Raw genomic sequence first — 12,862 nt, forward strand, 5'->3', positions numbered from 1 at the left:
GGCACTGTACAAGACTTTATTCAACGCCTTCACGATATCGAAGAGGAAAGCTCCCGTGGGGGAGGTCTGCATCTATTTAACCCTACTTAGATGTTCTCTGTGAGGCAGACTTTACTTGAGATGAAGCGAGTACAAGAACGAAGACGGCTAAATTTATATTAATTTCCCATATAAATATAACTTCATAAAATTTCGAGGGTCTCACGAATCTAAATAAATTATTAAGTCTCAAAACCGCAGTTGACAACATAGCCGTCGATTAAATTTATCATTTCAAAATACATGATAGTGTCTGTCTCAATTTCCAATGCAATTCAATTTCAAATGCAATGTCTCTTCTAATCCGAATGCATTGCTGCATTGGTGTAGGCATTTTTTTCAATTGTATGGCTTCACAATCTTTCACATATAGTGTGATATTTTGAAGAATTACAGTGAATATTGAAGAAACATCTCATGCTGTATTATTACCTTCCATCATCATTTTAATGGAAATATCAAATAAGCATGTACATATATTTATGTCCAGGCTACAGTGCTGAGTATTCTAAATCGATATCTCGCAAAGATTTCTTATCTCCTGAATTAAATCTTCAGTATTAGATGCACGTTGATTTTCATTTCATTGGCACTCTTGAATTGAAAAAGTACACCGCGTGGTCTCAACTGGACGTAGCGTTTGCATGAGCTCTAGATCTAGAACTGCCTAAGACATGCTGCAGTTTTCGAATGTAGTCGAAACGAATTATGTACACTCCGTAATTTATTTATACACGATGGGTTCTCACAATCTTAGACGAGATCAGGGCAAGGGGTTGGTTGCCAACCACCGTCGGTCGGTCTTACTCACAAAACGGTTAAACTTATCATTTAATCAACTCAAAATATGTACGTTTCGTGACGATAACAAATAAAAAGTGTCTCAACCTTCAAATTGAAAGGCATGACTACTTCGCGGTAGAAATAAGCAGATGGTGAAAATGCAGCTCCTTCGCTGTATATTTTTGTTGCCTTTGTAGGCAAACGAGCCGGTGCCGAATGGTCAGTGATTACCGTTGGTTATGGACGTCAGCAATAACATGAAAGCTCCGGTCACCATCCTCGTCGAACCCATCGCTCGCATCGCTGCTCTTGCTAGAGTCAGTGTTAGCATCACTCCGGTTTGAGCCCCGTGAGCTCACCTACTAGTTAAGGTTACGCTGAAATAGCCTCTCAAGGTTATCAGCTTAGGTAGGGAAAAAAAACCTGAAATTCGTTCATGATTACGTTCTAAGTACGTACTTTCATAGAAGCATAGATCATTTGTTTTAAAGGATTCAAACCGTCATACTCGCATAAATAGTCGAACCGTTTGATAAGAATATAGCGGCCGTCTTATTATTCCACTGTGGCTTAGGTGGAACCGAGCTGCTGTTTACAGCACCAAAATAATATAAGAACATTTTACAAAAACATTATTTTACTTTTATATTTTAGTATTATAAAGAACAAACAAAAAATTTATCAAATTGCATTGTTTATTAATATGTACATTTAATTAAATTATTTATTTACAGATTCTTAAACTAGAATCAAAATTGTAGTTAAATCAAAAAGTACTACACTAATTTCTAGTTGAGAAATCAATGATGAGCCAGGAGGACGGGTGCGTGGGCAACATGAGCTGCGTGGTGAGCGGGGGCGGTGTTGCTGACGATAGCGTTGAAGCCGTGGTGGTCGTCAGCGGTGTACTCAACCTTGCGCACTGAACCGTCAGCTTCAAGCAGAGTGTACTCGCCGTGCACAGCGTCGCCGTCGCGGGACTCGTGCTGGGACTTGTTGTCGCCGCTGTGTCCGTCAGCAACAGAGTAGGCGAAGTCGTATTTGGGGTGAGCCTGTCAAATTGAACGCAAATGTTAGAACATCAGTCTTCTAATAGTTAAGTGGTTGAAATCGATCACTAATGTATTTAATTTTAGCATTGTACTTACGTATTCCTCTTCATGGTGAGCAGATACAAGCACTTTGTGGGCGGGAGCGATCACCTTAGCGACAGGAGCGGCGTAGTGGACGGGGCTAGCGTAGTGGACGGGAGCAGCGGCGGCGATGTAGTTGGTGGCGTGAGGCTGGTCGTGACGCAGGATTGTCTGGGAGGAGACGGCGCCAGCAGACGAGTAGTGAGCGGGGGCGGAGTGGTAGGCGACAGGGGCTGCGTGGTATGCCACAGGAGCGGCGTGGACGGCTGCTGGAGCGGCTGCTACATATTTGGTGGCATGGAGCTGTGGCTGGTCGTGACGGACGATGCTCTGAGAAGAGACAGCCGCAGCTGAAGAATAGTGCGGCTCCGGCAGGAGACCTGCTGCACTCACTGCCAGCACAGCGCTCAAGGCTACGATCTGGAATAAATTTGTTTTATTTCTAAATACACATTTAATTATACAATAATAGAAAAGTGGCACAATTCAAAACATGCAGTTATTAAGGACTTGCATATTTCGTAACTCACTTTAGAGAACATGGTGTTACGATAAGCTGAGATACAACTGATACGGTATGTGTGTAAAGAACTACTTATATACTCGACATTCGAGCTTTGGGTGAGACAAGGTCGACAGGTCAAGTAGCAACGTCATTATTAACTGGATGGCTTTCTTTTCAAGTTTTTAATTTGAATACCAAGAGTGTCATGTTATTTCAAAAAACATTTTGATTGGCTTGTATTATAATTATTGGTGTTTACACTATTAATATAAATTCGAGCCTCGTTTTGATGCTGCGGTCTGAATATTTTGGAATGTATTGTTGTACCTCTTTGTGTTTCTTTGATACTTGTTATTTATTCCAGAAACTTCCTTTGAAAAAACATATTAGTTAAAATACTTAATTTCTATATTTTTGGAATATTAATGCAACAGTAAGGTTTTTTAAGGGACAAACACTTAACCGATGCTTCCACGTTACTCATAATTATTCCTTTACTATTTTACTTTACATTATTTACTAATACTTAACTAATTACTTTATTAATTATCTTTGCTAATTAACACTATTATTATACAGGTGTATAATACAGGTGAATATGGAACAAATAATATTTAAAATAAAATATAAAAAAAAAAACAATTTTAAAAATTCATTACAAAGATTAATATAATTATTCTGCTATTTTATTATTTTCGAACAAGCTGCTTTTTTCGGTCACCAATGAAATGAACCTACTCGGCATCTGGTCCAAATAAGACTATCTTCTGAAATAATGTTTTATATTTACACACCACTGATAGTGTGTCTGTCGAAGTAGATATTTATCATGAAAATTATAGATAAAATAAAATAAGTATGCACTATTATTTTTTTTGTAGCGGAATGGCTTTTACGAATCCCGTATAAATTGATACCACTTCTCTGTCCGCATCAGAACCAATCAGGTGTTCGAGTTCTAAACGTAAGGTAGCTGTTACTTTTAGAACTCGAACTACTGCGCTCACTGGACTCTCTGTTGCGAACGCCCTGAGAGAAGCCGAAAACCGAAGCAAATCGAAGCTGAGGGTACAAAGAGCCACGAAGGGCTTTCAAGGGCACGACCTTCAGCAATGAAGTATTCGACTAAGAAGAAGAGTTACTTCAAAGCAATTACACTATTAAGACTTCGAACTCGTAAATAAAAATGGCGTCACTAATGAATAGTGGTTAAATTCCACTAAATGTTCAACAAGTAAGCCCAAAATCCCCAAAATCCTAATCTATTTAGTTTCCCAAACCTGAGTGCATGATAAGCCCAAAACGTCTACTACCATTTAGGGGTTACCTTCTGAAAATACAACCTATCTATTCTATTTTCCATTATTTATGCAATGATGAATGTGTTTATTGTATATTCATAACAACTTTTTTTAAACCTGGTAATTCCTTACAATTGAATACTCTACTTAAACGATTTGGAAAAAAGTGGTTAAGAACTTGTCCAAAATATTGTGTAAATTCATCATCCATTCATCCTTCATGCTCCAAATCATTTTCAATTAATGTGACTTGACTGAGCCCCTGACTTTGCTGACGCCCATGAGCGACGGTAACCACTTACCTGGGTAGCTAGACGGGCCTATGCTCGTCTAACTACAGAGGCAATAAAAAAATGCTCAAAGGTTACCAAAACCCATCAAAATTACAAAGTAAATTCAGCGGCACACTTCAGTTGTCCTACCATTGAAATCAAAACGCATTACTGCTTCGCTTCTTTTTTTTATTTATTTATTGGATAAAAATAATCCATTAATTTACATACACATTTAAATCAAAATTAATTGATTTACACTACACCACGTTTATCCGTCACCGTGGAAATCATTCCTAAAGATTTGTTACGTTAGTATTCATTTGAAATTTAGTGCCGTCCTGTAGCATTTTAACACTGATATGGTCACATCGTTCCATACGGATACCCCAGGCGTTTTATCTTTTAGGGCGCGACGATTTGATCTATCAATTTTGTCCTATACATTTCGCTGAAGCACAGTGCTGACATGACTCCCGTTTCTTACCACCGCACGCCTTCCAGTCAAACTATGTTCGTCATCACCTTCCACGCAGCACACTGACGCGTAACACATAATAACAAAAATCGTATTTAATTTTAACTTTATTTAGTTGGTTTTAAATTCTACGTAACACGACTGACTCGGATGACCTATCGATAATCTCGGATTTTTATCCTAAATGTTGCAACTCTGTCTGCCATTGTCAATAATCATTCGATAATTTTCTTTGTATTTTAGGGATTTTAAAGCTTAATAATAGAAATATAAATAAAAAATTAAAAGATTAGTTTTATTGCCATTATTGACAAATGAGTATAAATCCCATCTGATAGTGAGTCCCTAATGGAAGTAATTAGTATTATGAGCATAGCCACTCTGTTGCATGAAAATGTGTTAAAGTACTGAAAAATTAATCTAAATGCTAAGCGTTAATACTCAAACTAGCATAATAGTTAATTTTTTATTTATAATATTACAGATTAAAGTATGAAATTGCCGATTTGTACTGAAAAATTGAAATTCCTTTTTTTTTTTTACCATATTTATTTCATCAAAATATCTACCATTATTATCTATACATTACTGCCACCTAATAAGAAGATCATTTACGCCTTTGCGATAGAACTCTGGTGATCTAGATTCTACAAACTGTGTGAAAGCATTTGTACTGCCTCCTGGGAAGAAAACTTTGTAAAACGTAGAAAATTGTCCAAATCACGAAAAGAATGGTAGTCCGTTGGGGCAAAGTCTGGCGAATACGGAGGATGACGAATGATTTCTAATTGCAGTTTCAGACGCAAATGAGTCAATATTGTTGGTAAGGCTTAAACCATGCCGCTAATTCCTGGGTAGTTTGGCTCGGATCGGCTTCCACCATTTCTTTCAATTCATTGTTATTCACATGTGTGGGCAGTCTTCCACGTAGTTCGTTCTTCAGATCATAATTTCCATCACGAAAGCGCTTAAACCAAAATCGCACGGTGCGTTCATTAGCAGTCCCCTCTCCAAACGCAACATTGATATTGCGAGCTGTTTCTGCAGCGTTGGTTCCGCGTCGGAAATCGTATTCAAAAATCACTCGAATTTTCGAAGTATCCCTCTCTCTTGTCTAAGCTGAATAAAAAAAAGCAACTATTAATCGATAATCCAATGTTGCACATTTTTTTAAAGAAGAACCTCGTAGTTACCTTTTGAAAAAAAGTTGAAGTTTCTATGTCAATTCGAAGTACCTATCACAAAAAACGATAATTTCATACTTTAACCCCGATTGTACTAATGCTATCCTGCAATAGGGGACATTGTGAGCCCGCACATGTATTTACCGTCATCTTACCTATTCGGGAACCACTTAAAATAATGTGGGTCGTATAATCGTTCAGGCATTAATGCAGTAACTAAAATTTAAAGCATTTCTATCTTTTTCTAGTTATTGAGCTATTAACAAGCATTTTAGCTATTTTGAAGGATTAGAAATAAAACTTTTTGGCGACTTCTTATAAGGCCATTAGTATTGTCCATGAGATGTTCAGTTTTTAACGTAATTATAAATTCCTTAACTTTTCAAATCTCATTCCTATTGATAGACGTTCTTCTCCCACCAGTTTTTTTCTATTCATAATATCCAAAATTATGTTAAGAAATCTTATAATATTAATAAATACAAAACTTATCGAAAATCATTTTTATTTCATAATTTTCATAAAAACTTTTTACAAATTTTTGCCGTCACTACCACCACCTCTTTTGGTAGTGACGGCAACCTGTTTCACACAACAGCTAATTAATCACCTTAGATGTCCTAGATAAAAAAGTCTTGAGATTAAAAGTGGATTAATTAATCCACTTCTATGCAACTACTCTTCTCTCACTGCACTCCTCTGTATTCACTGTACGAACACATCGCAAAGTACAATGTGCAATCACTTTTTATTGCCTTTTTAGGCAGCCGACTATACAATTAGGTCCATTTCGTGGTGAGTGATTACAATACAAATAGAAACAACTACGTCGGTGTCCAAGTCCTACAAGCAGGTACCAATTTTTTAAATGAAATACGTACTTAACAAATGTTCACGAACGACTTTCAGTTTAAGGAATATCATCGAGTAATATAAATCAAAACAATATATAATTTGCATAATTACTGGGGTATAGGGCGTGTTGTGAGCCCGCAGGGGTAGATACCATCACCTTGCCTATTTCTGCTGTATATGCATTTCGCTTTGAAGGATGCTGCAGCCCTTGTACTATAAAGTTGAGACTTAAGACTTATGTCTCAAATTGGGTGGCCACATTTACGTTGTAATCATTGGACTCTGCTAACCACTTAACACCAGGCGGACCATGGGTCATCCATCCATCTAAGCAATAAATATTTGTTTCTTCGTTTAGTTTGTATGCGATTTCCTGTGGTTTTTATAAATGGGGAGTCTCAAGTCAGACTTTTGCTGACGTGCTACAACAACAATGGTACATAATATATGTATATTTATACTTGTTATTGGCACTTCAGGGAAAGCTATCGAAATAAAACAATAATTTAAGGCGAAGATAGAAAATTAATAAATGCCTTATTTCCAAAAAGCATTTCCTAACTGTTCTGAGGAATTTTCGAGATGATCCCCCATCGTCTTTTTATCATCGCATTTCCTGCCAACGAAGCACAGCTTATGCATACTGAAAACACTGCATTCATCGACAGTGCGTTTCTAGAGATCTTAACCAAGCCAAGTAATCACGTCTTAGGCCATCTAAGCAATAAAAAAACAAAAAAAGCCAATCCAAGTACTATCCGGCTTTGGAATCAGCTCCACTCTCGTCGGAAATCCTCTCTTCCTGGCTGCCAGTAACTACATACCCGATCCTGCGGACCGAATGGTAAAAAGTCGACATCGCCCTAAGCACGTCATTTTGGATTCTCCCGATCCATTAACGGTGCTTTTAGGTACCTCAAACACCCGTCACCGTTTGCGTCGAACCCGTCGCTTGCGACGAAGGGTTCGGCCAGTAAATTAACCCACAGACACAGCCCACTGAGTTTCTCACCAGATCTTCTCAGTGGGTCGCGCTTCCAATTCGGTGGTAGATTCTGCGAAGCACTGCTCTTGCTAGGGCTAATACTTAGCAAAGTCCTCAGGTTATAGCCCCGCGAGCTCACCTACTCGTTTTGCGAATCTACCACAACCTCTCGGATATTATCATTCTAGGGTCTACTGTGACCCCAACAGGCACATCAGAAAAAGAAACGAATAATTCGATCTCACGTCTTTAAGTTGGTACATCGGGGCGAACGAATACACACACGCCAGCAGCAGCTTTACGCAGGAAGTTGCGTTGCGTAGCCGGGTTACGCGGTATTTATCATCCGAAGCAAGTATCGGTGTCTCCGCAAGAAAAGTGAAGCTGGTTACGCCGTCTCAAGGTAGTATACAGCGTCAAAATTGCTTTGTAAGACCCTAATATTGCTGAAATCCACATTAAATGTGAAAGGGGGATCCGTCGTCAAAACCTTTTTCAATTTTCTAATTTTTATTTTTTGTCCATGCCTTTTTTGTCCATATTTTTAGGGTCGAGAAATTAATAGCAAGTGAAGAACCAATTATACTCTACAGTGAGGGCTATGAAGTAATCGAGCAATCAGGCAATCAATTATTATATATATTCGTCTGGGCTTGTAGGGTTAGCGCATTTGTTTAAAAAAAAAACTTTCAATTAGAGTAATTTAAAATTAAATTTTAACTGTACTTTTATTGTGTGGTGGTAAAAGAGGTGGTGGTAGTGAAAAATGAAAAATTAGATTTTAAATTAATTGAGATTTTCATTTGAGTTACAGTCTCCCGCAGTTTTAACAGTTTTGCCATGACGTCATCTGCCCATCGTGTCATACACATGAATAAAGCATTATGTAATTTTCGAATCAATTGTTTTAAATGATACGTGGTGTTATCAAATCTTACTAAAAGGTGCCATTTAAATTAGAAATGAAAAAAAACATAAAATTTAACAGTATGCAATATTTTAATTCATAAATAATTTACTAAGAACGTAGTAGCCTTTATTTTTAGTGACTAGTGAATCAATGATGAGCCAAGAGGACAGGTGCGTGGGCAGCATGAGCTACGTGGTGAGCGGGGGCGGTGTTGCTGACGACAGCGTTGAAGCCGTGGTGGTCGTCAGCGGTGTACTCAACCTTGCGCACTGAACCGTCAGCTTCAAGCAGAGTGTACTCGCCGTGCACAGCGTCGCCGTCGCGGGACTCGTGCTGAGACTTGTTGTCGCCGCTGTGTCCGTCAGCAACAGAGTAGGCGAAGTCGTATTTGGGGTGAGCCTGTCAAATTGAACGCAAATGTTAGAACATCAGTCTTCTAATAGTAAAGCGGTTGAAATCGATCACTAATGTATTTAATTTTAGCATTGTACTTACGTATTCCTCTTCATGGTGAGCAGATACAAGCACTTTGTGGACGGGAGCAATCACTTTAGCGACAGGAGCGGCGTAGTGGACGGGGCTAGCGTAGTGGACGGGAGCAGCGGCGGCAATGTAGTTGGAGGCGTGAGGCTGGTCGTGACGCAGGATGGTCTGGGAGGAGACGGCGCCAGCAGACGAGTAGTGAGCGGGGGCGGAGTGGTAGGCGACAGGGGCTGCGTGGTATGCCACAGGAGCGGCGTGGACCGCTACTGGAGCGGCGGCTACATATTTGGTAGCATGGAGCTGTGGCTGGTCGTGACGGACGATGCTCTGAGAGGAGACAGCTGCAGCTGAAGAATAGTGCGGCTCGGGCAGGAGACCTGCAGCACTCACTGCCAGCACAGCGCTCAAGGCTACGATCTAAAATAATGTTTTTTAAATTAAAACATTTATTAATACTAACCGATTTTAAGGCTTACTGAGTTTTTCAGGTCGCAGAATTTATAAGTACATAATTTTAAGTTAGTAAGACATTTCAGTCTTCCTTTCCTATAGAAATTGAAGAGCATTTGAAACGCTTAATTGACGAATAATTAAGAAACAAACATGTCTACTACTTCTTACATATATTTTTTTACTTATTAAATTCTTAACTCACTTTAGAGAACATGTTGTTCGGGTAAGTGGAGATATAACTGATGCATTGCAATGCTTCAAAACTGCTTATATACTCAGCTGTCGGACTTTTGGCCAGACAAGGTCGACGGGTCACGATCAGCCTTAATATTAACCTGAGACTTTCTTTGCTCATAAACAAAACCATTGCTAGTTTCTATGTAGTTGCCATATATGTTAGCCATTGTTAAATAATAAGTTTCAGGTTTCATCACAATTAGTTTGTTTAAATGTGTTTTTAATTATGTTTATTAAGTAAATACCATTAAAAAGACATTGCTCTTTACAAAGACAAATTTCTGGGTTTGTTCGAAAAAGGCAGTCAAAGAAAACTTCCAAAAGCATACATTTGAAGATTTGATAGAAGATAATTAACATAATATTGATATAGAGACTCAATTATGCTCTCTGCTGCATTTGCACAATTAATGCCAAAAGCTGTGAAAACGGTACGGTCTTTGACCTCATAAAATTATATAATGAAGATGATTCACTAACTCGAGTGCGAAGACGATCTCGTAACGGTATCGTACGTTGGTCGAGATCAGGTTTAGAACAGGTTTTGAGAAGATGTAAACATTAGTAGCAATCAAGTTCATCTACGGATGTCTTTCATATTCTTATTATATCTACCTCAAAGCTGTCGTGCTACACTCTATTAATTCATTGGCAGTAACATTGGTTTTATTCATTTTTAATTTATAGCTAATCACTTAATATTCTTATTCTTCTTTTTTCCCTACCTATGCTCATAGCCTTGAGGGGCTATTTCAGCTTTTCCTTGACGTGTAGGTGAGCTCATGGGGCTCAAACCGGAGTGCTGCTAACACTGGCCCTAGCAAGAGTAATGCTTTGCAGAATCTACAACTGGATCGGAAACGCGACCCGCTGAGAAGAGTTTCTTCATTATACTTACAGAACAACCAAAAAAGTTTTTCGACTCCTACGTGTGTTAATTAACACGTGGGATTAGAATTTGAAAGAAAACATTTACTGAAGACAATAAATGATACCTACATTATTCCTTTTAATAATAAAACGCCGTATTTTGTCTTTGTTGCTAGTTCTATTAAAACACAAAAGTAATGGGTACATTTCGCAAACGTTTTTATGAATGGGTGTTTTTCACTAAACTCCGTAAATAGCTACTACGATTTCAATGACTCTTATGTATGTATGTTTAGTGATTCTCTGAATGGTTTAGATTTTTAATTATTATAGATCCTAGAAGTTACTCTCCAACTTGGTCAAACTTGTTTTCGGGGTAGAAAATCGTCTGCCGGTCGTACTAGTATTAAAATAAATCTTTTTTAGACTTTTCTTAACAGAGATGGAATACAATTATGTAGAACAGTCCTTTATAACTATAGTAGAAAATCACAATCAAGAACAATATGTATTTTAAGATACATTATCATCATCATCATCTTAGGCCTTACAGCCCAGGGTGGGCCTTAGCCTGGTCCAGTATGTCTCTCCAGACTGCTCTGTTCAGGGCTTTCTCCTTCCAGTTCTTGACGCCGATAGTTTTGATAAGATACATTATGAAACAATCTAAATTACTACAGGTTCGGTTGGTCAAGGATAAAAAAAACCGTTAAAACCTTTATTTTTCGATAAATTATTTTGTAAGAATTATACTGTGGTCATAAATATGCCTATCAAATCAGCATAAAAGAACAAAATGTGTTCGTAAAACAATAAACCGATAATAGAACGTCCACATCAAGTTCTAAAATTTCGTTCACATTTGGGGTCACGGACACCGAGTCAAACTCCGAACTGGTTCTGCAAAGCTCTGCTGATCAGCTGATTCCCCGTAGGCATAATGTATTATTGTTGTGCTTACAGTATATGGTTTAAGTTACGAGAATTCTTCTGCTTCTTCTCCATGCTCGGTATACCACTTTTTTTTTATAGAATGAATTCGGCTCCAACGGCTTAGGCATTGATTTTGCCAATGTTAAAGTATTTACAAAAATTACCAGTGCTTAGAGAGAAAAAAAATTACTAAATCTAAATACAAATAAATTTGGTCAGTTTTTCCATACGTGAATCTGTGTTTTTAAGAGCAGCACAAACAAATTAATGTTAGACTAACTACTTTAGAGATAAATATTATTAGCAGATAAAAATTTACACAGAACATCTACATGTTTAGAATAGACTAAAGTTAATAAACAATTAATATTAATAGGCCGGGGAATGTCATTTGGAAGGATATCATAAAGAGGGGATACGATATTGGGGCAGTCGAAGAAAATGTGATCCAGGGTACCCTCATCTAAAGAGAATGGTCAGGTATACCACTTAGTGGTGAACACAAGCCACCAGGGCCCTAGAGTGGGAAACCTTCTTACAATACACGCCGTATCAAGAATAACTGCTTTCTGTACAAGGCCCCAGCATAGCTGGATAACGATAGTTTCTTAAGGTGTTGGTCGAAATTTACCGCTATTAAATCGTGAACCGATACAACTATAAGTCAATATAAAAAATGATAATTAATTTTTTGTACGTTTTTTAAGGTTTTGTATAATTGTCGTCGCGTTTTCTTGTGCATTAAGACATTACAATTGTACTGGAGGTCAATCCCACACAACCAATGTGTCAAAACATTTTGCCTACATGATTCTACATAGTTAGCTCAAGTAAAATTACTTTTTAACAATATTATTAACATACAGATACAGTTTAGTATAGCCCTATAAATGCGTATTTATGTTTTAGTGTTTTCGATAAAAGGCCAGAAGATTTTAACTTTTAAATATTTTTTAGAACACCAGAGAATCTGTACCAGATACCACAAGCTACTACCATTAATTTCCCATGATATATAATAGTAAAACCCACAACTTTACACATAAATTATGTCCCTAGCTGTGATCATTATATGTATTAGAGTAGTCCACGTGAGTCCACACAGTGACCGACACAGATCCGTAGTAATGTCTTGCCTAATTCTGAATAATGATTACTGATCATGCATCCCGGTCTGTAGGATAGAATAATATATATATTTTTTATGATTAAAATTGCTGCTTTCCTGGAGGCCTTTCCAATTTCACCAGCACAGGTGGGCGAGCAAAGGCTCAGCTAGGAGGGGTGGAATTTGATAACAGTTGCCCAAGCGCCTCCAAAGAAGACCTAACAACTCAACTGTACTACCAGATCGGAAACGCGACCCGCTCAGAAGATCCGGCGAGAAACTCAGCGGGCTGATCAATGGGTTAGGTTTCACTTCGAACTCTTTACCGAGTTC

General features: G+C 38.0%; 2 protein-coding genes across 2 annotated transcripts; both read right to left on the minus strand.

The window, feature by feature from the left end:
• Nucleotides 1-1,499: 1,499 nt before the first annotated feature.
• Nucleotides 1,500-2,637, minus strand: LOC114243055 (uncharacterized). Its single transcript, XM_089736968.1, has 3 exons — nt 2,486-2,637; nt 1,971-2,375; nt 1,500-1,874 (listed from the first exon to the last, which is right to left on the minus strand). Exons 1-3 carry the CDS (start codon nt 2,495-2,497, stop codon nt 1,623-1,625), a joined length of 669 nt encoding a protein of 222 aa, XP_089593094.1. The 5' UTR covers nt 2,498-2,637; the 3' UTR covers nt 1,500-1,622.
• A 5,878-nt stretch (nt 2,638-8,515) lies between these two features.
• On the minus strand, nt 8,516-9,710 carry LOC114243054 (uncharacterized). Its single transcript, XM_028174419.2, has 3 exons — nt 9,584-9,710; nt 8,941-9,345; nt 8,516-8,844 (listed from the first exon to the last, which is right to left on the minus strand). The coding sequence occupies exons 1-3, from the start codon at nt 9,593-9,595 to the stop codon at nt 8,593-8,595; spliced, it is 669 nt and encodes a 222-aa protein (XP_028030220.2). The 5' UTR covers nt 9,596-9,710; the 3' UTR covers nt 8,516-8,592.
• Between the last annotated feature and the right edge of the window lie 3,152 nt (nt 9,711-12,862).

The sequence above is a fragment of the Bombyx mandarina genome, chromosome 22 (assembly GCF_030267445.1).
Source record: "Bombyx mandarina strain Sakado chromosome 22, ASM3026744v2".
NCBI lineage: Eukaryota > Metazoa > Arthropoda > Insecta > Lepidoptera > Bombycidae > Bombyx > Bombyx mandarina.